Below are 25,422 nucleotides of genomic sequence, written 5' to 3'. Positions count from 1 at the left end.
GGCTCCTGGCCCATCCAGACCTTCTCTGACGCAGGAACCACCGTGGGCGATGTTTTCTCAAGTGCTGGTGTATATTGCGGACCATCTGTCGGTCCCGACTGCTCTCCCTACTAGGGCATTACCCCAGCCGACCATCCCCCATTCCCCGGGTGTCCCGCAGTTATTGCGGAGTCCTCCTGGGTCTCAGTCTGTGGGTCCATATGCGGGGTTGCCTATGTATATACAGGCTTCCCCTGTGCCGCAGCAGCCTTTTCAGGCCCCTATGGCGACTCCTCCACCCTGGGTGGATGTGCTCTCCAACTCCGTGCAAAATTTGGCGGCCGCATCCTCGGCTTTACAGTCAATGTTGCAGACTGACATGCCTTCTAGGGTTTCAAAACGCCCACTCATGGTGCGGGCGGCTCAGGTATCGGACTCAGAGGGTTCCTCAGATGATGGGGAGGTCCCTGATGACACTGACTCGGACACCTCGGTCCAGGAAATGGATACCAAGTTGTCCATTAATGTGCGAGCACTGGTTAGGGCGAGACATTCTTCTTATAGAGGATGAGGCACCGGTTCCTAAGTCGAAGTTTCCTAGTTTCAAAAAAACTAAGGTGGCTTCTGCGGTGTTTCCCCTGTCGGATCAGTTGACGGATCATATGACGGTAGCTTGGCAGGCGCCCAGTAAGAGATTCCTTCCTCAGAAGCGGTTGGCTGCTAATTATCCCTTCCCTGAGGCACATTGTAAAAAATGGGAAACTCCACCGGCGGTGGATTCCCATGTCACCCGTTTAACTCGGGGCGCTACCTTACCATTACCGTCGATATCCCACGGACAGGAAAGTTGAGACTTGCTTAAAGTCTATTTACTCCCTCTCCGGGGCGGTGGCCCGACCGTCCATGACCATCTCCTGGGTGGCCAAGGCCATTGAGGGGTGGGCCAATGCATTGGAAGATACCTTCCCGGACGACGCTCCGGATGTCCAGAGGGCGTTGTTGGGACAGATGAGGGACGCTGCTTCTTACATTGGGGAAGCTTCTTTAGATGCTAGTTTGCTGACTTCGTGGGTATCGGCTGCAGCGGTGTCTGCACGCCGATCCTTATGGTTGCGGTCCTGGAGAGCGGACTCTGATTTCAAAGAAAGGCCTGGAGGCCTTACCTTTCAATGGAGAATTACTATTTGGTCCGGACTTGGACAAAATAGTGGATACCCTTGCTAAATCCAAGTCGGCTTTCCTCCCATCGGCGGCACTGCCTGCTAAGGTTCGGAGTTCGGCTTTTCGTTCCTTTCGGGTTCAGGGTAAGGCAAAAGGTCAGTCCTTCCCGAGACAGTCTGCGAGTAAGACTGCCTCTAAACCCAAGAAGCAAGCCTGGAGTGCTCGGCGCCCTTCTTCCAAGCAGGAAGATAAACCTGCGGCCTGATGGGACGGGCCTCCCTCTGGGGGACCTCAGAGTGGGAGGCTGACTTCTTCTATTTGCCCAGTGCTGGCACAATACCACCACGGATGCCTGGGTTCGAGAAGTGGTTTCCCAGGGGTACGCCCTGTCTTTTCGGGACCACCCCACCAGTTTTTCTGCACCAGTCCTCAGGACAAGACCAAGGCGTTACAGATTCAGGAGGCTATAGAGTCCTTGCTGAAAGCAGGGGTCATTGTTCCGGTTCCTCAATCACAACGAGGGACGGGGTATTATTCGCCTCTGTTTCTGGTGCAGAAACCCAATGGTTCTCATCGCCCTATTCTCAACTTGAAGTCTCTGAACAAATTCCTCAGAGTTCCCAAGTTCAGGATGGAAACGTTAAGTTCCATCATCCTGGCGATGGAACCGGGGGATTACATGGTGTCCCTGGATATCCAGGACGCCTACCTCCATGTACCGATAGCACCTTTGCACCAGCGGTATCTGAGGTTCGCTATCCTTCAACACCACTATCAGTTCCGAGCGCTACCCTTTGGTCTCTCCACTGCACCGAGGGTGTTCACGAAGATTATGGCAGTCATGGCCGCACATCTTCGAAACCAGAATGTACGGCTGCTGCCGTATCTGGACGACCTCCTGTTGCTGGCAAGCTCCCCGGAGGTACTGCTTCAACATCTCCACCTGACGATCGCTTGCCTGCAAGCACACGGGTGGTTGATAAATTGGAAAAAGTCCTCCCTGATTCCATCACAGCGGATGGTTCATTTGGGAGCCCTGCTGGATTCGCGTTAGCAAAGGATTTTCCCGACTCCGGAGAAGGTCGCCTCCCTACAGCTGCGAATACGCAGTTGCCTGAGCAGTCGCCGCCTGTCGGTCCATTCGGCTATGAGAGTTCTGGGGTCCATGGTGTCGATATTCGACATGGTGGAATTTGCCCAGTTCCATTCCCGGCTCCTGCAGGGGCTGATTCTATCGGAATGGAACGGGTTCCCTCACCGTATCCGCTCTCAGGTGCTGGTGTTGTCTCCGGAGGTTCGGCACTCTTTGGCTTGGTGGCTTCAGACAGCTCATCTGGTCGAGGGGCGCCCCTTTTGGATCCCGGACTGGGTCCTGCTCACGACGGATGCCAGTCTCCGGGGTTGGGGGGCAGTGACCGGCTCATTTTCTCTCCAGGGTCGTTGGTCTGCGGAGGAAGCACTTCTCCCCATCAACATCCTGGAACTGCAGGCAGTATACAGGGCCCTGCAGTCGTCCGGTCCCGTTCTTCACGGAAGGGTGGTACAGGTGCAGTGCGACAACGACACCACGGTGGCGTATATCAATCACCAAGGAGGAACTCGCAGTCGGGCAGCGATGTCGGAGGTGTCTCGCATCCTGACTTGGGCGGAGTGTCACATTCCAGCGATCTCGTCGGTCTTCATCCCCGGAGTCCTCAATTGGGAAGCGAACTTCCTCAGCCGTCACGACGTGCATCCCGGGGAATGGTCGCTTCACCCAGAGGTGTTTCAGCTACTCGTGGACAGGTGGGGACTGCCGCAGCTGGACTTGATGGCCTCCCGTCACAATCACAAGTTGCCCGTTTATGGGTCAAGGACAAGAGACGCAGGCACAAGTCTGGTGGACGCGCTGTCGGTGAAATGGACGTTTCACCTGGTGTATCTGTTTCCTCCAATATCCCTACTTCCTCGGGTTCTGCGGAAATTCAAGCAGGACGGCGGCACGCTCGTGCTCGTAGCTCCGGTGTGGCCCAGACGGCCTTGGTACTCCGATCTCAGGAGCCTCTCCATCGACGCGCCGTACCTTCTTCCTCAGCGTCGGGACCTGTTGTCTCAAGGGCCCTGCCTTTACCTGGATCTGGGTCGGCTGACTTTGACGGCGTGGCTCTTGAGACAGCCGTTTTGAGGTCTCGGGGCTTCTCCAGTGCGGTTATTGGTACCATGCTCAGGGCACGCAAGCCTGCTTCAGCACGGATTTATCACAGGGTGTGGCACACTTACTTTCAGTGGTGTGAGTCCAGACATTATGATCCTCAGGTGTTCCGTGTTTCTAGGATCTTGGAATTTCTTCAATCAGGATTGGACCTCGGCTTACGCCTTGCATCTCTGAAGGTTCATGTGTCCGCCTTGTCCGTGTGGTTTCAACGGCGGATTGCAATACTGCCGGATGTTCACACCTTTTTCCAAGGTGTTCTCAGGATCCAGCCTCCCTTTGTGCCTTCTGTGGCTCCTTGGGACTTGGCGGTGGTTCTGCGGGTCCTGCAGGGTCCTCCGTTTGAGCCTCTTGAGTCGATGGAGCTCAAGTGGCTGACATTTAAGACTGTTTTTCTCCAGGCAATTGCTTCTGCCAGGAGGGTGTCTGAATTGGGGGCGCTTTCCTGTCTCCCTCCTTTCCTGATTTTTCAAAAGGGCAGAGCGGTGCTCCGCACTCGTCCTGAGTTTTTGCCCAAAGTGGTCTCGAAGTTCCACATTAATCAGGAACTTGTTGTGCCAGCTTTTCAGTCCCCTGATCTTTCAGCTGGTGAGACTTCCTTAGATGTGGTCCGGGCGCTTAGAATCTATGTGGACCGGACGGCTTCGGTTAGGAAGTCTGATTCCTTGTTTATCCTCTTTGGTTTTCACAAGAGGGGTTGGCCTGCCAACAAACAAACGTTAGCCCATTGGCTTCGTTCCGTTATTTGTGAGGCTTATGCACAGGAGGGTTTACCTGTGCCAGCCTCTGTTAAGGCTCATTCCACTCGTTCTGTGGGTCCTCCTTGGGCTGCTAGACGTGGCGCTTCTGCTGTTCAGCTGTGTAGGGCGGCCACTTGGTCTTCAATTCAAACGTTTTTGAGGTTCTATGCGTTTGACACCTTCGCCTCTCAGGATGCATCCTTTGGGCGCCGGGTGCTCCTTTCAGCACAGGAGCGTCCCCGCCCTTAGTTGAACTGCTTTGGGACATCCCCAAGGTCAACCCTGTGGACCCTGAAGTAGAAAACAAGAGATATGGTAAGAACTTACCTTTTGTTATCTCTGTTTCTACGAAGTCCACGATATATCGTTTGATACATTGGACAGTTTTCAACACCAAATCGTGTCCGCGACTGCCGGGGAGCTGCTGGGGTGTGTAGGCACCTATACACGCCCTCATGAGCCAGCGGCAGTCACCCACATACCCTCATGAGCCAGCGGTGGAGTCTATGTAGACTGGGGACGAAGCTATAGATAGGTCCGGCCCAGGAGTGACGTCACCAGACTGCGCCAAGCATTTTTTTTACCTCTGAACTTCGGACAGAGGTGTTCGGAGCTCCGGAGGAATCCTGGGCTGGTTTGTAGCAGGTTGTGACCCTCATTTGGCGTGTGGGCCTTCGTTTACTGGCAAACCTGAGCAGGATAAATTGGAAAAAGTCCCTGTAACTGTTTCACCTTATTTGAGATTAGATGCATTAGGTGAATTTTGTAGCTTGAGCAAACTTCAGGTTCCATGGTTCTCCCAATGTTACATCTAGAGTCAAAGTACTGGGGGAAAGGTTGGTAGTGACCACACATCCAAAAAATGTAAATGAATGTCAGTCTCATTTCTACTAATTAGTTTTCTTTGCAGTTAAGGGGCCTATCCATTAGCAGATCTTTCTCTACTATGAAAGACAAAAGATTTATCCCTTGAAAATTCCTGGGGCTGCAGTGACAGATAGCTGTCATGTACATGACAGAGTTTTGCAAACGACGAACGATATTTTGCATGACATCATTCAGGGAGTGGATTTTTTTTTATGTTTCTATTAATTTTCATTAAAACTATCGTTCGTCGTTTACCACTTATAAACTGACAGATATTTCTAATATCTGACAGAGATAAGCGATAATTGACCAACATGCTGGAGAGACGAAATTCTCTTCCAAAATGAATGGTACATATTTTTTAGTCACCTTCAGGCCGAGTTTGTACTGCAGTCATATATGCACTTGCCAGCTAAAGGATTGCTAGCAAAATCTCCTGCCTCCATAAGATTATAAGGATGCAGAGTCCTGATCTCTAGGGATTTTCTGCTCTCCGATACTTCTCTGGTTGGTTGATCCATATCTTCCTTCAAATATTTAAAGTCTCCTGATTTCCCAAATGGCAGATAAGTCATCTTGGATTTATTTCTGGTCTATTTCACTGCTTTTTTTTATCTTTAGTGACTCGTTCATTAGTATCATTAGTTGGAAACCTAGGACAAAAGCAAGTGGTTATGACATAGAGCTATATAAATCACTTCACAAGTAAATATTACACCTCTGAGTAAAACAGTTTGAGGGGGAAATTTGCTGACCCAACAAATTCAAAACTCTGATTACAGGACCAACTGTAGTGTGGTGGTGGGTACGCACGCAGCGATCTGTCAGCGATACGATATCACTGACAGATCATTATGCACCCTCCCTGGTCTGCTGGGTGATCACTATCGATCATCCAGCACACCACCAACTTTCCGACTATAGCAACCCGCGGTCGTCGATCGCGGGTCCCTATAGTAACTTGCTAGATATCCAGTAAGTTGACCGGTATGCATGGGCAATGGACGATATCATTATAATTATAATCATTATATTATATTATCATTATAATGATATCGTCCATACGTGGCCGTGCATCGCTGGTAAGTTGGTAGGGAACTTTTAAATGAGTAATTTCAATCGTTCAAATCACTCTTCAAAATTGCTACATGTGTATGCAACACAGGTCAGAATTTGGAAGGGGTAATAAACTATTGTACTTCTCTTGCAGCTTTCCATAACTGCTGTACGTGTCACTAGTGAGGTAAAATGTTGCATCATTTTGTAAAATTAAAATCTGTCTGCTAATATCTTCCTTTCTTTATAGATGTTGTGTTACCTTGTGCCAAGAAACCTTGTCCTCAGAAGCCTGTTCTTCCACTCTATAGCAAGGATCCTAACATTGCTTTCTCATCTAGTGCCCCTGATTGTGGTGTGTTTAAGGCTGGAGGTACTGGGTAAGTTACTGAATAGTATTGCTCTGCTTATGTCAAATTACATTTATAGGGCATATTCTGTTAAATGTGGTGGTAAGACGTGATGTGTGGCCAGGCGCTGCGTATACTTAGGTTAGCCCAACATCCATCAATTTAACTGCGCACCCCTATGAGAGCGTGAGATAAAGAACTGTTGCGATGAGCTGCCATCATATTTCAGTGACTCATCACAAATTGAATTTCCCATTGAGAGCATAAACCACTACCACCCGGTCAGGTTGTTTTGTGGCATGTTGGCAATATTTACATATCTGGTTTAAGTGTGTGCTGAAAATAAACAATTTATGAGCCTATTAATTAACATGTTGGCCAAGTGTAAATTATGGGTTAGTCTTGTGATTTGTGGTGGCAGATCCAAATCTACTGGAAAGATCCAGTGTTTCTCTGGATCCAGGGACAGCTGCACTGAAAAGCGGCCATCTCTCGTTCCTTACTACTAATTAGTAGTGTCAAAAGTTAACAATGCCGGACTGTACTGAGGGCTGGTGGGACCAGAATGGTCCCCTCTTTGCAATCTGAAGATGTCATACAAGCTCTGGAAACTGTTTTCAGAGCTTGGTGGAGTAGACTACTTCATAATAATGTTGGGGAAGTATAGCACTTCGGGACTGTTCTGTATGCAGAAGATATCCATATGTATTACAGACGCGTTGGCATGGATGAATAGGCCTCTTAATGTGACATCTTTATTGATAATAGGCATTTTGTGTTGTGATGGGTACAGCTGCAAATATATAGCCTTGATAAAATCTATCAGTATTGTTATTTTTTTTTAAGAATCCTCGGTCCTGATACATTAATGCTAAAGCTTATTGCTGCATGTTTACACCAACCATGTGACAGATGTCTCATCAGTATACTGGTGTATACTTGTTCTTTATATGCTCTAAGAAGAAATGGCTAAGTTATTTTGTTTGTATAATTAAAAATTATTATTTTTTTTATATGTACAGAATAAAAGCTCTCATGTCTAAGAGAACCATTCCTCCTGTGCGTGGGTGAGTAACCATACTGTACCTTCCTATCCAACATCCCACACTCATGCCTGCTGCACATCACTTTCCCTCACATTATTTCTGATTCGAAGGTGTGAGTGTAACAATACACCATGCAGTATGCTGTAATAGTTTTGTTTAAATATAAGTAAAAGTATCAGGTTTTCATTGGATACAGTAATTAGACATATTCTTAGTTGATTAACACAAGACACAAAACTCGCTACTGGGAAGCAATGGTTACCTGGCTCTTCATAGAGGTTCGAACATCAAGGGGCCCGAATACATTCACATTATATCTTGGCAATCTTTCATATCAAATCAATAGAGGAGGAGGAGAAATACTTATTTGTAGATGTGTAAAAGAAAATACATAAAATATAACCAATTTGTGTATCATTTAAAAAGTACTAATCCATGTAATGCAGACACACACACATATATATATATATATATATATATATATATATATATTTATATTTATCCTCCTGAATTAACCAATATCAAATATTAAAATGATTGTGACTGACTCTAGGGAGCACCACCAACCCCCACTATTCTTTCTCCTTTTGAGACTGTTTTGTTAGTTTTTCTATATAATAATCCTCTATGGTCTGTCCTGGAATCACTATGTGAGCCAATTCAAATCCCGACGCCGGCAGCGATTCAAATCCCGACGCCGGCAGCCCGATGCGTGAAAATCCTGACAGCGCAGGTAAGTATACTAGCCCTACCCCTCTTCCCCCCCACCCCTAACCCTTCCTTAGGGGTGCCTAGCCCTAACCTCCCCCGTTTAGTACCTAAACCCCCTCTCCCCGCACCCTAAACCTAACCCTCCCAGGGGTGTGCCGAGCCCTAACCTCCTCCCTAGTGTCTGAACCTAACCCCCCTTCCCCTAACCTAACCTTCCAGGGGGGCGGGTAACTAACCCCCCCATCCCCGGCTAAGTGTATTCTCGCCCCCGACAGAGGACGATCGGTCCGGCGTCCTCTCTGCATTCCGGCATTGGGATTAACATTAGCGTCGGTATTTCGACGCCTATGTTAAATCCCTTGCCGGGATTACAGTGCGGCCGCTGGTCTCAAAACTACATCCCGTCTGTCCTGTCCCCGTCATGTGCAGTGAGTCGGAGCGCAAAAAGTGGGTGGGACAGCATAGAGATGATACCTTTCGCAATCGGGACTGGGAAAGCAGATGACAGGGGGGACCCAGCGAATGACCGGTCAAACTAAAACTAGTTTATTTCTGTATTACTTACTGAAGATCCAGTGTGGAATATGCACTTGGAGCCTATTGGCTCTTTATAGGAGCTGATTTCTGTTTGCACCTCTATAAGCTGCGAGCAGAAATCAGCTAATAGGCCAATCCCGTGAAGCTGCCGGAAGCTGTTCTAGCGGCAACTTACAGCTAACTGTTTCTGGCACCATATATTTCCTGTTTTACAGAACTCAAACCGCATAACCCTTTTATTTACATGAGTTTGTCACACCTACTGCCATTTTAGTGATGTTTAATGTGTATGCAGTAAATGCAGGGCAGTTATTTGAAGTTAGAAAAACATAATTCCAGATTGGTTCACCTCAAAAGTTCCGTAGCTTTGAAAGTTGAAGACTAGAATGGGGGTAATTCACTTTCAACTCTCCAGTGATGTCTGCAGGAGGAGGTTGTTGTGGGGTAAAAAATTGTTTTTTAAACCCCAGCTATTAAGTTTTGGTCAAAATCTCGGAATATGTCCATCACCCTTCTACAATATTCCTAGGTGCAGGCTATGTACCAGAAATATAAATCATTACTGTTTTATGTGTTTTTTTCTTTATCTGGTGCATTGGGGGCGATTCAATGACCGTGCTGTTAAGTCCGACTACAGCAATGGTTCCCAAACTTTTTTGAATCATTGCCCCCTAGAGTATTAACATTGTTTTCATGGCACCCCTAAGTTTAAGATTGTTATTAAGAGATTCAGAAAAAATTGAGGTAAAGTAGAAAAGTAAAGTAAATTTTGCTTCCCTGTTATCCTTAGGGTCAGTTATGTGGTGGTGGACAGGTTTGTTCTTCTGTTTGTTCACATATTTACATTACATTGACCATAAAAAATTTGATTTGGTGCTGGGCCACCAACCTGAGGCACCCCTGTAAGTGTCCCAAGGTGCCACGGCGCAGAGTTTGGGAACCACTGGACTACAGGATTTCTGCTCGCACCCTCCTGTGCTTCTAGTCTGACTTAACAGCGTGGTCCACTGAATAGCTCTGGGAATTTCTATTAAGCATCGTGAGAAATTCAATCGCCCTCATTGACTATTTTGTCATATTAAACACTATTTAATACTTTTGGTCTTATATGTATTCATGTGCTAGGGATTGCTTGGTTAATTTGGTAACACTACAAGAATAACCAAGCTGATTAAGATAAATATGGGAAAACTGAAGACCATCCCGCTAATGTTTAGGTTTTGGGAAAACTCATCGTAGGGTTGGCAGAAAAAGGTATTTATAGGTGTGTGTGGGGGGGGGGGGGATATTAAAGGGAGGATTTTAATCAGTTTGCCAGGTTGTTTGGTTTTCAGTAACCCTTGCACACTTAGGTGAGTCTGAGTTGTAACACGTGTATATATGCGTGTAAAATTCTACATGCGGTAAACACATATCTGTGCATTTATGCAAGAGAATATGTGATTTTATGTAACTTGTAGCTACCTCTACACCTTTAATGTTCTTCCTGCTGTTAAAAGTGCTTTTATAAAGGTCTACGTTGCCTCAGTTGCTCAGATAAAATGGCTGCACTGTTCCAGAGAGCTGGGTGGCACTTTGACGTTGCCAGTCATTTGTCTGGTTACCAGTTGTACTGAACTAACAGATGTATTTTTTTTTATATTGAGTATTTTCTAAGTCCGTTTTGTGGATCACTAGAACTATACCAAATCCTACTTTACAACTTGGTCTCCTGAGAGGAGGTCAACGTTTAGACAGTATTGCACTAGATTTTCTACTTCAGGGTCCATAGGGTATCCACAGGATACCTTGGGGGTATAGGTGTGACGTCAGTCGCAGGGCACCAAAGAGTTAAGCTTTCAGCCTCCCAGGATGCACTAGGTCCCCCTCCTATACCCCGCCCCCGGGCCAAGGCACCTCAGTTTAGTTTGGTGCCCAGCCGGAGTCGGGTGCACCTGTTGGAGTGGGGGCTAGAAGAGCCCCTGAAGCTTTTTCTTCATGCAGCGGTGGCTGCACATCTGGATGAACAGCATGGACAGTCAGTCCTGACGTCCATGCTGTCTTCCCTACACCCCGCCGGTACCAGAACGCCGGTACTGATCCGGGGATGCTGCTGGGCGTCTGGGGTCACAGCTAGCGGTGACCCCAGATGCTCCGGACCATGGCCGGATTCAAGGGGGACAGAGGTAAGCAGCGGGGTCCCGCGGTGGGTCCCCGCTGATCACATGGTCCTAAGTCCCCAGGCAGGGGGCTCCCTGGGGACTGGCTGCAGCGTGGAGCCAGGCGACCAACCTGCGCTTCCACTACCCCCTGGGACAGCGGACCGTAGCAGAGCGGTAGCGCTGCGGCGTCCCAGGGGTTAAATGCATGCCAGGGGAGCGCGCCTTCCCTGTCTCACAGCTGGCGCCTCCCCCGCTGCACACAGCCCTCTCTGCACTGTGCTGACTGGTCCTGTGTCAGCGCTCCTCCCCCAGGCCAGCTTCTCTCTGCTCCTCGGCGGCCATCTTCTCTGCAACGCATGGTGAACGCTGCTGGAAGTCTGGAAGGAAGCATCGTGGTCTGGGTCCCCCCGCATACCTCTCCTCCGCTGTGGCTCAGGTCTGTGTATGCAGCGCTGTGTCCTACCAGGCCCTGTGTCTGTGTAGTTGAGTGATCAGCGCTGTTAGTGCAGGAATTGTTATTTCTCTGCATTGTATGTGACTGTGCTAGCGCTGCCTGTAACTTTTCTTCTCTAAACTGTCAGCTTTATTACTGTCCCTGTTCTTTCTGCTAAAGCCCTTGCGGTGCGGTGCTGCAGGGTGGTCTCTCGCCTATTTAATACTTAATTGGTGAGAGAGGTCACATACATGGTGCCATCATGTCTGAAAGTGATTTTCCCCTCCGGCTACAGTGTACCACGTGCAAAGTACCGTTAGCGGAGGGGGAGGGTAGCGCGGAGGGCCTTTGCCGGCAGTGTTTGTCCATGGTGCGGCCTATTACGGTTACAGCACCGGTACAGGAGCCGCCCTGGGCTTGTTTCGCTCAGGCGTTAACAGCTTTAGTGGGCCAGTTAGCTCCGCAGCCCGCGTTTACTCCGATGGGTTTGTCCCAGCAGTCTGTGGTGTCGTCACCCATGCAGGGGTTCCCACGACAATTGGTGGTACCCCACAGTCTCCCTATTTCCCCGCTCCCGGGTTCTCAGGAGCCAGCGTGGGTTAACTCCCTGACGAGTTCTGTACAGCACTTGTCGGATGTGTTGCAAGGGGAGTCTGTGATGCGGCCTCATAAAAGGCCGGTGGCGTCTCTGTCCGCTCCTTATGAGGATGACGAAGGGACGTCTGATGATGGGGAGATTCTGGATCCTTACGATCAGGAACCTCTCCATACTAAGGACGCTGATGCTAAGTCCAAAGTATATATTCCTGGACTTATTCGGGCGGTCCGCACAGCCTTGGTGATTGAGGACGAAGTTCCCCCAGCGGCTAAATCTAAGTATGCCTTTTTCAAAGATGTGAAGGGCGATGCCACAGTCTTTCCTCTTTCGGGTCAGTTGGTGGACCATTTAGAGGAGGCGTGGAAACAACCTGGCAAAAGATACCAGCCGCAGAGACGCCTGGCGGTGGCTTATCCGTTCGCGGATAATTATTTTGCTAAGTGGGAATCCCCTCCACAGGTGGATTCTCACGTGACCCGTCTTGTCCGTAGTGCCACATTGCCGATGCCATCCATGTCCTCCCTTAAGGATGCTACGGACCGCAAGGTAGAAATCTGCCTGAAGTCCGCTTATTCCCTTGCAGGGGGGGCAGCACGGCCGGCTATGGCCATTTGCTGGGTTGCCAGAGCGATGGAGCGCTGGGCGGATTCATTAGAGGCTTCTTTTGAATCCGACTGTCCGGCCGAACAGGCGGAGTTGATTGGCAATCTCCGTGATTCGGCCACCTACATCAACGAGGCGGCTCTAGACATTAGTACTCTGGTGTCTAGAATTTCTTCAGCAGCGGTAGCTGCTCGTCGCACCTTGTGGCTGCGATCCTGGAAGGCGGACGCAGATCCAAGAAAGGTCTGGAAGCGTTGCCGTTTACCGGAGAAGTTCTCTTCGGTCCGGATCTGGATAAGATTGTGGCCACGCTGGCGGCAGCCAAATCTGCTTGTCTCCCGTCGGCCGCTGCTCCTTCTGGTTCTGGACCATCGTCCTTTCGGTCATCTAGGGCCCAGGGCAGGCCCAAACCACAGTCGTTTCCTCGACAGGCTGGCCCTAAGAAATCGGTCAAGCCCCGGAAACAGGCATGGAGTACCAGACGTCCGGCCCCCAAGCCAGATGACAAGCCTGCGGCCTGACGGTCCGGGTCTCCCCTTGGGGGATCCCAGGGTGGGAGGCCGCCTGCTGCAGTTCTCCCGGTGTTGGTCGTTCACTACGACAGACACTTGGGTTCTGGAGGTGGTCTCTCACGGGTACGCCCTCTCCTTCCGGCACAGACCCCCGGCTCGATTCTTCACCACGGGTCTACCATCAGACCGGAACAAGGCTACGGAGCTGCGGAAGGTATTGCACACTATGCTCCAGGCTGGAGTTATAGTGCCTGTTCCATTCTCCCAGAGGGGCCAGGGTTTCTATTCAAATCTATTTTTGGTACAGAAACCCAATGGGTCATATCGTCCGATTCTCAACCTCAAAGCACTCAACAAGTCTTTGCGGGTCCCGAAGTTTCGGATGGAGACCCTACGGTCCATCATTCTGGCGCTGGAACCTGGGGACTACATGGTGTCATTGGACATACAGGACGCTATGGCGGTCATGGCGGCTTCTCTGCGGCTGCAAGGAGTCCGCATGTTGCCGTACTTGGACGACCTGTTATTGGTGGCAGGATCTCCAGAGCTCCTGTTACACCACTTGGACCTGACCATTGCACTGCTGCAACGGCACGGCTGGCTAATCAACTGGCAGAAGTCCACTCTAATCCCGTCTCGGAGGATTCTGCATCTTGGAGCCTTATTGGACTCGGGACAGCAAAGGATCTTCGTGACGGAGGACAAGATCTCTGCTTTACAGTCAAGGGTGCGCAGTTGTCTGCACAGCCGCCGGGTGTCCTTACACTCGGCGATGAGGTTACTGGGCTCCATGGTGTCGGTGTTCGACATGGTGGAATACGCCCAGTTTCACTCCAGACCTCTGCAGCACCTGATCCTGTCCAAGTGGAACGGGCTGCCTCAGTCTCTGAAGTTCCAGACGATTGTGCTCACCCCGGAGGTTCGCCTGTCCCTTGCGTGGTGGTTAAAGACGACCCACCTCAACAAGGGACGTCCGTTCTGGGTTCCAAATTGGGTCCTGTTGACAATGGACGCCAGTCTTCGGGGCTGGGGAGCAGTTTCGGGTCCACACTTGTTCCAGGGCAGGTGGACGCCGACAGAAGCGGAGCTTCCAATAAATATCTTGGAACTCCGTGCGGTCTTCAATGCTCTCCTGCAGGCACAGCGGTTTCTCCAGGGTCACCCGGTGCAGGTCCAGTCGGACAATGCTACCACCGTGGCCTACATAAACAGGCAAGGAGGAACTCGCAGTCGGGCGGCTCTCGTAGAGGTCTCTCGGATCCTGGTTTGGGCGGAGCGCAATCTTCCGGCCATATCAGCGGTCTTCATCCCGGGAGTGCTAAATTGGGAGGCGGACTTTCTAAGTCGCCAGGACGTTCATCCAGGGGAATGGTCCCTGCACCCGGACGTTTTTCAACTACTGGTGGACAGGTGGGGTCTTCCAGAAATCGACCTCATGGCGTCCCGGCACAACAACAAGTTGCCGGTGTACGGGTCTCGCACAAGAGACGAAGGGGCGTCTCTGGTGGATGCTCTGTCTGTCCGGTGGACGTTCAGGTTCGCATACCTGTTCCCTCCGGTCTCCCTTCTTCCACGGGTAATCCGGGAATTCAAACAGGAAGGAGGGACGCTCCTGTTGATAGCTCCCGCGTGGCCCAGACGGCACTGGTTCTCAGACCTTCAGGGTCTGTCCGTGGACAGTCCTCTGCGGTTGCCGCTACGACTGGACCTTCTGTCTCAGGGTCCTTGTCTTCACCCGGACCTGACTCGGCTGTCTTTGGCGGCGTGGCTGTTGAGACGGCCATGCTGAGGTCCTGGGGGTTTTCCAGCTCTGTGGTGCGTACCATGTTACGAGCTTGGAAACCGTCTTCCGCGAGGATATACCATCGCGTGTGGCATACGTTCTTCCAGTGGTGTCGACCGAGAGGTTATGCACCGCGGGAGTTTCGTCTGTCTCGGATTCTCGCCTTCCTACAAGCGGGACTAGATCATGGGCTTCGCCTTGCTTCTTTGAAGGTACAGGTTTCGGCCCTATCTGTCTGGTTTCACCGTAGGATTGCTACAATCCCGGATGTGCGCACCTTTATGCAAGGTGTTCTCCGTATTCAGCCGCCCTTTGTTCCACCTGTGGCGCCTTGGGATTTGGCTGTGGTACTGAGGGCTCTCCAAGGACCGCCGTTTGAACCACTGGGCTCAGTGGATATTAAATGGCTAACAGCTAAGACTGTTTTCCTTCTGGCCGTTGCTTCAGCCAGACGTGTTTCTGAGTTAGGGGCTCTTTCTTGTAGACCCCCTTTCTTGGTTTTTCATGGGAACAGGGCAGTGCTCCGCACTCGGCCCGAGTTTGTTCCCAAAGTTGTTTCCCAGTTTCATGTTAACGAGGAAATAGTTGTTCCGGCCTTTAACTCACTGGGTCTTTCCGTGGGTGAGGCCTCTTTGGATGTTGTGCGGGCCTTAAGGACTTATGTTGACCGCACTTCTTTGTTTAGGAAGTCGGACGCTTTGTTGTCCTCTATGGCTTCTGTAAAAAGGGTTGGCCTGCTTCAAAGCAAACTTTGGCAGCCTGGATCCGTATGGCTATTTCTGAAGCTTATCTTCATGAAGGCCTACCGGTCCCTCCTTCTCTGAAGGCTCATTCCACTAGGTCTGTGGGTCCTTCGTGGGCAGCTCGACGTGGTGCCTCGGCAGTTCAGATCTGCAGGGCTGCTACGTGGTCTTCTGTCCATACCTTCGTGAGGTATTACAGGTTTGACACCTTCGCCTCTCAGGATGCTTCCTTCGGGCGGCGGATTCTCCTTTCTGCACAGGAGCGTCCCCACCCTTAAAGGATACTGCTTTGGGACATCCCCAAGGTATCCTGTGGATACCCTATGGACCCTGAAGTAGAAAATATGAGATATGGTAAGAACTTACCCTTGTTATCTCTATTTCTACGAAGTCCATAGGGTTCCACAGGACTCCCGCCCTGTCGCACCTGTGCTGCAGATGGGCTTTGCTCTGGTCACCGGTTTTCCGTCTCCCTCTGGTGAGAATGTGATTCTTGTATGTGTCCAGATCTTTGTTCTCTCTCTTCCTTCTCCTCCTCCGGCCTATGGCTTGGTAACTAACTGAGGTGCCTTGGCCCGGGGGCGGGGTATAGGAGGGGGACCTAGTGCATCCTGGGAGGCTGAAAGCTTAACTCTTTGGTGCCCTGCGACTGACGTCACACCTATACCCCCAAGGTATCCTGTGGAACCCTATGGACTTCGTAGAAATAGAGATAACAAGGGTAAGTTCTTACCATATCTCATATTTTTGCACACTACAGACCTACTGCCTGTATCCTGTGACTGGTCTAGATATAGGGATTTATATCATATAAACCTGGACTTTGATCAGGACTTCTGCCTGCCCAATGAACAACCTCCTCCTTTCCTCACTTTGTGAGCTGTGCACACAGGAATAGCAGAATTGTCTACTACAATAGTTGTACATAGATGTTGACTTTGGAGCGACTAGCTAGTTGATTATAAATAATGTCTTCTTTAAAAAACAATCACTATACACATGTGTATGTGTATAGATATAGAGTATTTACAACTAAAGTGCAAGTGCTAAATGTGCTAAATTAAATGCAGAATTGTGCAATATCAGTTCATGTGTGTATGTACATGAATAAAGTGCAATCACTACTAGAGTGTATACATACAAAGAAATACTTAACTTATTTTATCAAAGAGTGAAGGCGTGTAAATTCAGCAAATGTTCCGTGCAATAAATATACTTTAAAATAAAATATAGACAAAATGTAATACAGCAGTTTAAAAATAAATAAATACATCACTTGCCTAATAAAAGCAATATAATACATACATATAACATTGGAAAGGTATTTTAAAACCAAAATAAAGGAATTATAGGAAAAGCAGCTTATCTGAGGTAGAGACTTAATAGTTCATGTGGAAGACATAAAACAGGCACCAACGCGTTTCGTCCTTTCAAGACTTCATCACATTCATCACAAACCTACTCAGCGCCCAATCTGTATTTCCCTCCTGGGGGTGCTGGGCCACTGATGACTGGCACTCTGTGCCCATGTAAAGCCCCGTTCAATCAGCCTTTATTGAGCAGTTCCCCAAAATCTCCCCAACCATAAAAACAGCATTCCATACCTGCGGGTCGGATACAGTGGGGGGTACATTGTGGTTCGGCTACAGTGTATGTCTGATACAGTGCAGTTTATAGTGCAGGTTGGATACAGTGCAGGTCGGATAGAGTGTGGGTTGGATATACCAATAGTGCACTTACTGTGACAGCGGTGTCGGCAGTGCGGGGATGCCGGAAGTGTCCTCAGTACAGGAAGGTGGGAGTGTCAGCAGAGCAGGGATGCCAGCAGTGTCCTCGGTGAGTGGCTGCTGGCAGTGTGGGCTGGTGACCGTGTCCTCAGTATGTGGGGGACAGTGCGGGGGTGCAGGTGGTGCCCTCAGTGTGGACTGTGTCCTCAGTGCGAGGGGCAGCAGGGTCCCCAGTGCAGGTTGCCAGCGATGTCTGCTGGAGAGCAGGGGTGCCAGCAGTGTCCTCAGTGCGGGGGGATGGGCGGCATATTTTTTTCCTCTTCCTGTGCCCATTGAAGTCTATGGATAATAAGCACTTGCCCATAGACTTCAATGGGACTTTGAAAATGGCCGCTCGAGGCAAAACTCTGAGATCCAACAGCGGGATCTCAAAGTTTTGCCTCGATTAGGGATCTGGGGAGGGCGGGGAGATGCGAGCTGTGTTTCCCTGAGAACCGGGCCCACTCATCTCTATAAATATGTATTGGAACACAGGTCTTATAACAGACAATGACTCATTTGATAGAACAAAATATAAAATAAAGGTAACTAGGCAGCACTAAAAAGTCAGATAAATACAAACACTTAAAAATGCTAATTGAAATAAAACCTAAAATAATAAATGGATTGAGTGTCACTTATTCTGACTCGACCGCTTCCTAAGGTAGTGAATGACAAGTGAGCAAGAAAGGTTAAATAAATTGGCATCTAGCCTAGGCAATCCTTAGTTCATTGAAAATGGCAGATTGAATAATGGATGTCAGGGGGAAAAAAGCAATGGATAGTAGATAAGTGGATTTGGTTCTCATTAAATAAAATAAAATGTTTAGTAGACAGATGGATTTGGTCCCAATGGACTTTGTGGGTGATTATAATTAAAATGTATCACTGTAACACAATGGGCCTGATTCAGACCCACTCGCGAGCGCACAGCGCTCACAAGCGGGTCGATGGTCCCCAACTGCGCATGCGCCGCCTCCGGCGTACGCATGCGCGAGACCCGTACTGCGACGGCAGCTCCATTGCAACGGGTCTCTCTACAAGACGGGGCGGCTGTCGATATTGATTGACAGCTCGCCCCGTTTTGTAGGCGGGTATGGGGGGTGGCTGCACAAACGCAGGTGTTCCCTTAGGAACGCCTGCCGTTTGTGGGCGGCCCTACTGACATCACTAGTGATGTCAGTAGTGGATTTCCTGCTCTATTAGAGCAGGAAGTCCACTTGGGCTTGCAAGAGCTGAGACCCTACCACAGGGTCTCCTCGCAAGCCCGATGGTCGCGATAATCGCGACCATCGCCAGGCCACTCGCAAAGCTGTGGGTGGTCACCCACAGCTTAGCGAGCGGCCTGGAGGCCGGAAAAAAAATACATCCCCGCCCTGATTCAGAGCGAGCGCTCGCAAACAGCGAGCAGCTCTGAATCAGGCCCAATGTGTGTGCGATGGAGGATATAGAACTTGCATTTTAGGTTAGGTTGTCTCCTATAAATGTAATTACTGACATGATCATTGTGTTTACATTCATGTGTATTTTTCTTATGCAGCCCAGTTAACCGGTATAGAATAGAAAGTGAGCTGAGGGACAGGAACCAATTATTGAAGGCAGAAAATAGCAGTTTGCATAGCAATTTGGTCAGCACAAAGGTGAGTCTGTTTCTTTCACTCTTCACAAAAGCCTGATCTACAGAGCTGTCTAGTCAATGAAGAACAGCCAAGTTCAAAAGTATTTCTAATATTTTGTACAGAGAGAACTCTGGCTCTCTTCTTCAGGGTCCATAGGCTCCACAGGGGGGTGTAGGTGATGGGAACCAGTCTGGGCACCACGCAGTTAAAGTTTCAGCTCCCATGATGCATTTTGTCCACAATCCCTATACCCCGCCCCAGAGGCACCTCAGTTTTGTTGATGCCCGTCTGGAGTCGGGTCACCATTTTGCAAGTGGGCTGTTCTACAGCCCCATAAGCTTATTTTATTTTACTTTTACAAGAAAAGAGAACACGCAACAGCAGACTGTCCGTGGGACGTCTTCGCTGCTGCTCTGTCACCCCTCCGGTGCCGCAACACCAGTACTGATCTGGGGATCTCGGCCGTGTCCTGGGAGTCAGCGCTAGCCAGGGCCCCCGGAGAGGACCCAGACTGCACCCGGACATCAGGGGACAGGTAAGGCGGGTCGCAACTCGCAGTTACCCACGCGTTATGGCAGTCAATACCTCCTGTCTCATGGGATAGACCGGAGGTGCTGAGTGTGGACGCAGGCTCCGGCCATCGTGCTCCACTGGACCACCAGGGACAAATTGGTGTGGGAAACCAGCGTCCCAGGGGTTAATAGGTCAGGGGAGACAGATTCCCTGTTTAAGGGCTCCTCCCTTCAGCTCAGCGCGCCTTCTACTGCGGTCTGGCTTCCCTGAGCTGCTTTTCTCCTCTGGATACGCCCCCTCTAAGGGTCAGCGTATGTAGCGCTATTTCCTACCAGACACTGCGTTTGTGTAGTTGAGTATAGTGCCGCTTTGCAGCGTCTTTCCTGCATTGTATGCGGCTAGCGCTATCTATCTGGATCTTCTTTTTCTATCTGTCAGCTTATGGCTATACCCTTTATTATTATTATTATCCTTTATTTATGTGGCGCCACAAGTGTTCCGCAGCGCCTTACATAGTACATAGAACTAATAGGTGAACAAGAAACAAGTAACTTACAGTACATTACAGTGCAGGACAAAGACACGATTTATATACATTGCTGAAATAGTGATTAAAGTGCTCACAATGAGCTGCCGGGAGTTGGCAGTCCCGTGTTAGGTGCCCTAATGGGGAGTAGAGAGTAAAAGAAAATGTAAAGAGAAGCACATGAGGGAAGAGGTCCCTGCTCATGAGAGCTTACATTCTAAGGGGAGGGGCAGGCAGACAGGTGTGACACAGAAGGGGAAGATAGGAAAGAAAGAGCATGAGGTGGGTTAGGATGAGTGCTGAAAGGCCTTGATGAAGTAGTGGGTCTTGAGAGCCCGTTTGAAGTTTTGTGGAGAGTCTGATAGGGAGAGGGAGAGCATTCCAAAGGTAGGGAGCAGCACGGGCAAAATCTCCGATGCGGGAGTGGGAGGAAGTAATCAGTTGGCAAGAGAGGCGGCATGCATTAGTTGAGCGAAGTAGACGGGCGGGAGTGTGAAGGGAGAGAAGGTCAGAAATGTATGCGGGAGAGGATTTGGTGAGGGCTTTGTAGGCGAATGTAAGAACCTTGAATTGGCATCTGAAGGGGAAGGGGAGCCAGTGTAGGGCTTGAAGGAGAGGGGAAGCAGATGTAGAGGAAGATGAGCCGAAGAGCAGCATTGAGAACTGATTGTAGTGGAGAGAGGTGAGAGACTGGGAGGCCAGCTAGGAGAAGGTTACAGTAGTCCAATCTGGATATGAGCAGTGAGTGGATGAGGGTTTTAGTGGCATCCTGGATGAGGAAGGGTCTAATCCTGGAGATATTTTTTAGCTGAAAACGGCAGGACTGTGAGAGATGCTGAATGTGCGGTTTAAAGGAGAGGGAGGAGTCTAGGATAACTCCAAGATAGCGCACTTTGGTGCTAGAGGAGATAGTTGTACCATCAATAGATAATTAAATTGTGGGAAGTGATGTAGTGGAAGAGGGTGGGAAGATGATCAGTTCAGTCTTAGACATGTTAAGTGTAGGAAAGCGCTGGGACATCCACGAAGAGACAGCAGAGAGACAGTTGGAGTGCCAGATGATAGGGAGAGATTAAGGAGGTGAGACAGATGGGAACAGGCAGGAGGAGACAGGTGGGAGAGGAGATGGGAAGGGATAGGGTCAAGAGGGAAGGTGGAAGGAGGGGAGGACCTGATGAGGGCCATGACTTCCTCTCCAGAAGCAGGGGAGAAGGATGTCAGAGTTGGTGAGACAGAAGGGGAGGGGTGGTAAGGGCAAGGAGGGGGAGGAGTGCTGAGGGTCTGATGGGATATGATGTCCTCACGTATGGAGTCAATTTTAGATGTAAAGTAGGTGGCAAAGTCAAGGGAAGAGGGCGAGAAGGGGAACGGCAGAGTAGGGAGTTGAAAGTGGCAAATAGACGCCGGGGGTTTGAGGACTGGGAGGAGATGAGGTTTTTGAAATATGTTTGTTTGGAGAGAGACAGGGCAGCACAGTAGGAAGAGAGAATACATTTAAAATGGAGGAAGTCAGCCTTAGAACGTGACTTTCTTCACTGACGCTCTGCAATTCTTGAACACTTTTGTAGGCATCTGGTGCATTTGGAATGCAAATACAGGTGTTCGGGTGATTCATACCTGATATATATATATATATATATATATGTGTGTGTGTGTGTGTATATATATATATATATATATATATATATATATATAATATGTTAGCACAGACGGTGTATTGGTTAGCATCACTGCCTCACAGCACTGAGGTCATGGGTTCGATTCCCACCACGGCCCAAACTGTGCGGAGTTTGTATATTCTCCCTGTGCTTGAGTGGGATTCCTCCCACACTCCAAAAATATAGTAGTAGGTTAATTGGCTCCTACCAAAAAATTAACCCTAGTTTGTATGTGTGTGCATGTATATGTGGTAGGGAATATAGATTGTAAGCTCCACTGGGGCAGGGACTGATGTGAGTGGCCAAAATATGCTCTGTAAAGCGCTGCGGAATATGCGTGCGCTATATAATAATAATATATATATTACAATATTATATTTGTGAGGTCTGTCACATACTGTTGTGTACTGCACTGTGCTATATTTAGGCAACAGGTTCCTGCAGCTTAATTAAGCATAAGACAGGACCAGTATTTTTCTCCCTGTTAGTATTTATACATACTTGTGGTTGCTTTGTACCCAGTACCATATTGTGCGTCACTTTACCCTGCAGACATGTCTGACAAGGGTAATGAACACATTCCTGTACCCATGCCGCAATCTTGTCGATTATGTACAACAGTTTTCAGTGAGAAGGATGTGGTTTGGGATTCTACTTCAGGGTCCATAGGGGGTCCACAGGGTTGCCCTTGGGGTATAGCTGGATCTGGATCCACGGGCACCACGCAGTTAAAGATTTCACTGCTCCCACGATGCATTTGGGTCCGTCCTCCTCTATACCCCGCCCCCGAGCCACAGGCACTTCCGTTTTAGTTGGTGCCCAGCCGGAGTCGGGTCACCCTGTCGCAGTGGGGCTGTTTTTAGCAGCCCCTAAGCTTTCTTTTTTGAAGATAGAAGATTTTATTATTTTATCTTTTACTCTTCAGAGCGGCAGCATCAGACTGTCCAGCTGGACGTCCACGCTGCCGCTCCAACAACCCCACTGGCGCTGCAACGCCAGTACTGATCTGGGGATCGCAGCGGGACCCCGGAGTCAGTACTAGCGTGGCTCCGGGACCTCCCACTGACTGCTGCCGGGCTCACGGGGAGTAAAGTAAGCCGCGTGCAGCGCTATCGGCGCTGCTCGCGGGGATTAATGCAGTCTCTAGCCGCCGGTCTCTGGGGACAGACCGGCGGCGCTAGTAGCGGCGGCGGGCTCCCCCTCTTCAGGCATACCCCGTGCGTCCGCTGGACCACCAGGGAATAATAGCTGGAGGGGAACCAGCGTCCCTGGGGTTAATCACTAGCCAGGGGAGGCAGCCTTCCCTGGTTTAGCGGCTCCTCCCCTCAGCTCAGCGACGCCAGCACACGAGAGAGAAGCTCTCGTGTGCTGGCGTCGCTGAGCTGTTCCTCATGCGGCCACTCCTCCTCAGAGCTCTCCGGCGGCCATCTTCTAGGCTGTTACGCAGACTTCCAGGCGGTGCATGGACCGGTCCCCCCGTGTACGTCTCCTCTGCATAGGGACAGTGTATGCAGCGCTATAGCCCTCCCAGACACTGAATCTGGGAGGTTGATTGTAGCGGAAGGTGCGGTGAGTCAAATCCTTACTGCATTGTATGTGACTTTTGCTAGTGCTGCTGTCTGTGACTTATTTCTAACTTACTGTCAGCTTGTACCTATCCCTTTCCTTTTCCATACGGCCCGACAGGTGTGTGGGGGAAGGGCTTTTTTCTGTGGACCTCGCTTGTATAAATCAAGTATTTGCGAGGTCGGTCACATACAGTTGTGTGCTGCACAGTTCCATATTGTGGGCTGTTTGTGTTGCATGCTGTGAGTGCGGAGGTGTTTTTCACTGTAATTCCTCTGGTGATACGTATTCATTGCGTATTTACTGTATGATGTCTGATGAGGAGACTGAGCACTCCGGGGCTCCTGTGTTGTTTTCCTGCAGACGCTGTTCTGCTGGAGTTGATAGGGGGGATCTATCTCAGGATGGTCTGTGCAGGCGGTGCCAGCTGGTGCCTGGCCCCTCTATACCCCCTATATCGCAGGATCCTCCTTGGGCGATGTTTTCCCAGGTGCTGGCGTCTATCGCGGACCGTTTAGCGGTGCCGGCTGCAGTGCCTGTTAGGACGTTGCCCCAGCCTAACATCCCCCATTCCCTGGGTATTCCGCATTTATTGCCGTCTTCCCCCGGGTCTCAGACTGTGGGTCCTTATGCGGGGTTGCCTTTGTATGTCCAGTCCCCCCCTGTGACTCAGCAGTCGGTGGTGCCTTTTCAGGGTTATCCTCAAGCAGCTCCTCCACCTTGGGTGAATGTACTCTCCAGCTCTGTGCAGAGTCTGGCAGCCTCATCCTCTGTTTTTCAGTCTATGTTGCAGAGTGATTTGCCCCCTAAGGCGCCCAAGCGTCACGTTGTGAGTTCTTTAACAGCGCAGCTGTCGGACTCGGATGTGTCTTCGGATGATGGAGAAGTTCATGAGGACACTGACTCAGACGCCATGGCCCAGGAGATGGAGACTAAGTCCTCCATTAATGTGCCGGCATTGGTTAGGGCGGTGCGCGCTATCCTTTATATAGAGGATGATGCACCGGCCCGAAGTCTAAGTACCCTAACTTTAAAAAGGCTAAGGTTACGTCAAGTGTCTTTCCCTTGTCTGACCAGTTGACGGATCATATGGCAGTTGCCCAGTAAGAGATTTTAGCCACAAAAGAGGTTGGCATCTAATTATCCTTTTCCTGAAGCGCATTGCAGGAAGTGGGAAACTCCACCGGCAGTGGATTCCCACGTCACCTGCTTGATGAAGAGCGCTACGCTCCCATTGCCGTCTATTTCCTCTTTGAAGGATCCCACAGAACGGAAGGTCGAGATCTGATTGAAATCCATTTACTCCCTTTCAGGGGCGGTGGCGCGCCCGTCCATGGCCATCTCATGGGTGGCTAAGGCCATTGAGAGCTGGGCTAATGCTTTGGAGGATACTTTTCCAGAGGATGCTCCGGAGATCCAGAGAGCGTTAATTGGACAAATGAGGGATGCCGCTTCCTATGTCGGGGAAGCTTCGTTGGATGCTAGTCTGCAGACCTCTAGGGTTTCGGCTGCAGCTGTGTCTGCTCATCGGTCCTTGTGGCTGAGGTCTTGGCGAGCAGATGCGGACTCTAAAAAGGGTCTGCAGGCATTGCCTTTTAATGGTGAGTTACTATTTGGTCTGGACTTGGACAAAATAGTGGATACCTTGGCTAAATCCAAGTCGGCCTTCCTTCGGGTTCCACGCCGGCTAAGGTTAGGAGCTGTGCCTTTCGGTCCTTTCGGGTTCAGGGCAAGGCCAATGGTCAGTCCTTCCCGAGACATTCGACAACCAAATCTGCACCCAAGCCCAAGAAGCAGGCATGGAGTGCTCGGCACCCTTCTTCCAAGCAGGAGGATAAACCTGCTGCCTGATGGGACGGGCCTGCCTCTGGGGGACCTCAGAGTGGGAGGCCGACTTCTCCAGTTCGCCCAGTGCTGGCACACTACCACCACGGATGCCTGGGTTTGAGAAGTAGTCTCTCAGGGGTACGCCCTGTCTTTTCGGCTCAGGCCGCCCCAGCAGTTTTTTGCACAAGTCCTTCTCTGGACAAGACCAAAGCTTCTCAGATTCAGGTGGCTATAGACTCCTTGCTACAAGCAGGGGTCATTGTTCCCGTTCCGCAGTCTCAACGCGGGAAGGGGTACTATTCTACTCTGTTTCTGGTACAGAAGCCAAATGGTTCTCATCGCCCTATCCTGAATTTGAAGTCTCTGAACAAATTCCTCAGGGTTCCCAAATTCAGGATGGAAACGTTACGTTCCATCATTCTGGTGATGGAGCCAGGAGATTACATGGGTTCCCTGGACATCCAGGACGCCTATCCGTGTGCCCATAGCATCGGCA

General features: G+C 50.0%; 1 protein-coding gene across 1 annotated transcript in view; it reads left to right on the top strand.

Annotated features, from left to right (window-relative positions):
- Positions 1–25,422, top strand: part of LOC148454007 (small kinetochore-associated protein-like) — a 69,270-nt gene that overhangs the window by 17,489 nt on the left and 26,359 nt on the right. The window contains exons 3-5 of the mRNA XM_088461359.1: positions 6,245–6,374; positions 7,367–7,411; positions 18,758–18,857. Coding sequence (XP_088317485.1) covers positions 6,245–6,374; positions 7,367–7,411; positions 18,758–18,857 — 275 coding nt within the window. The remainder of the gene's footprint in view (positions 1–6,244; positions 6,375–7,366; positions 7,412–18,757; positions 18,858–25,422) is intronic.

Source organism: Taudactylus pleione, unplaced genomic scaffold (assembly GCF_031769625.1).
Source record: "Taudactylus pleione unplaced genomic scaffold, aTauple2 ptg001041l, whole genome shotgun sequence".
Classification (NCBI taxonomy): Eukaryota; Metazoa; Chordata; class Amphibia; order Anura; family Myobatrachidae; genus Taudactylus; species Taudactylus pleione.
Note: the sequence above shows the minus strand (reverse complement) of the source record. Positions and strands in the feature narration are given on the sequence as shown.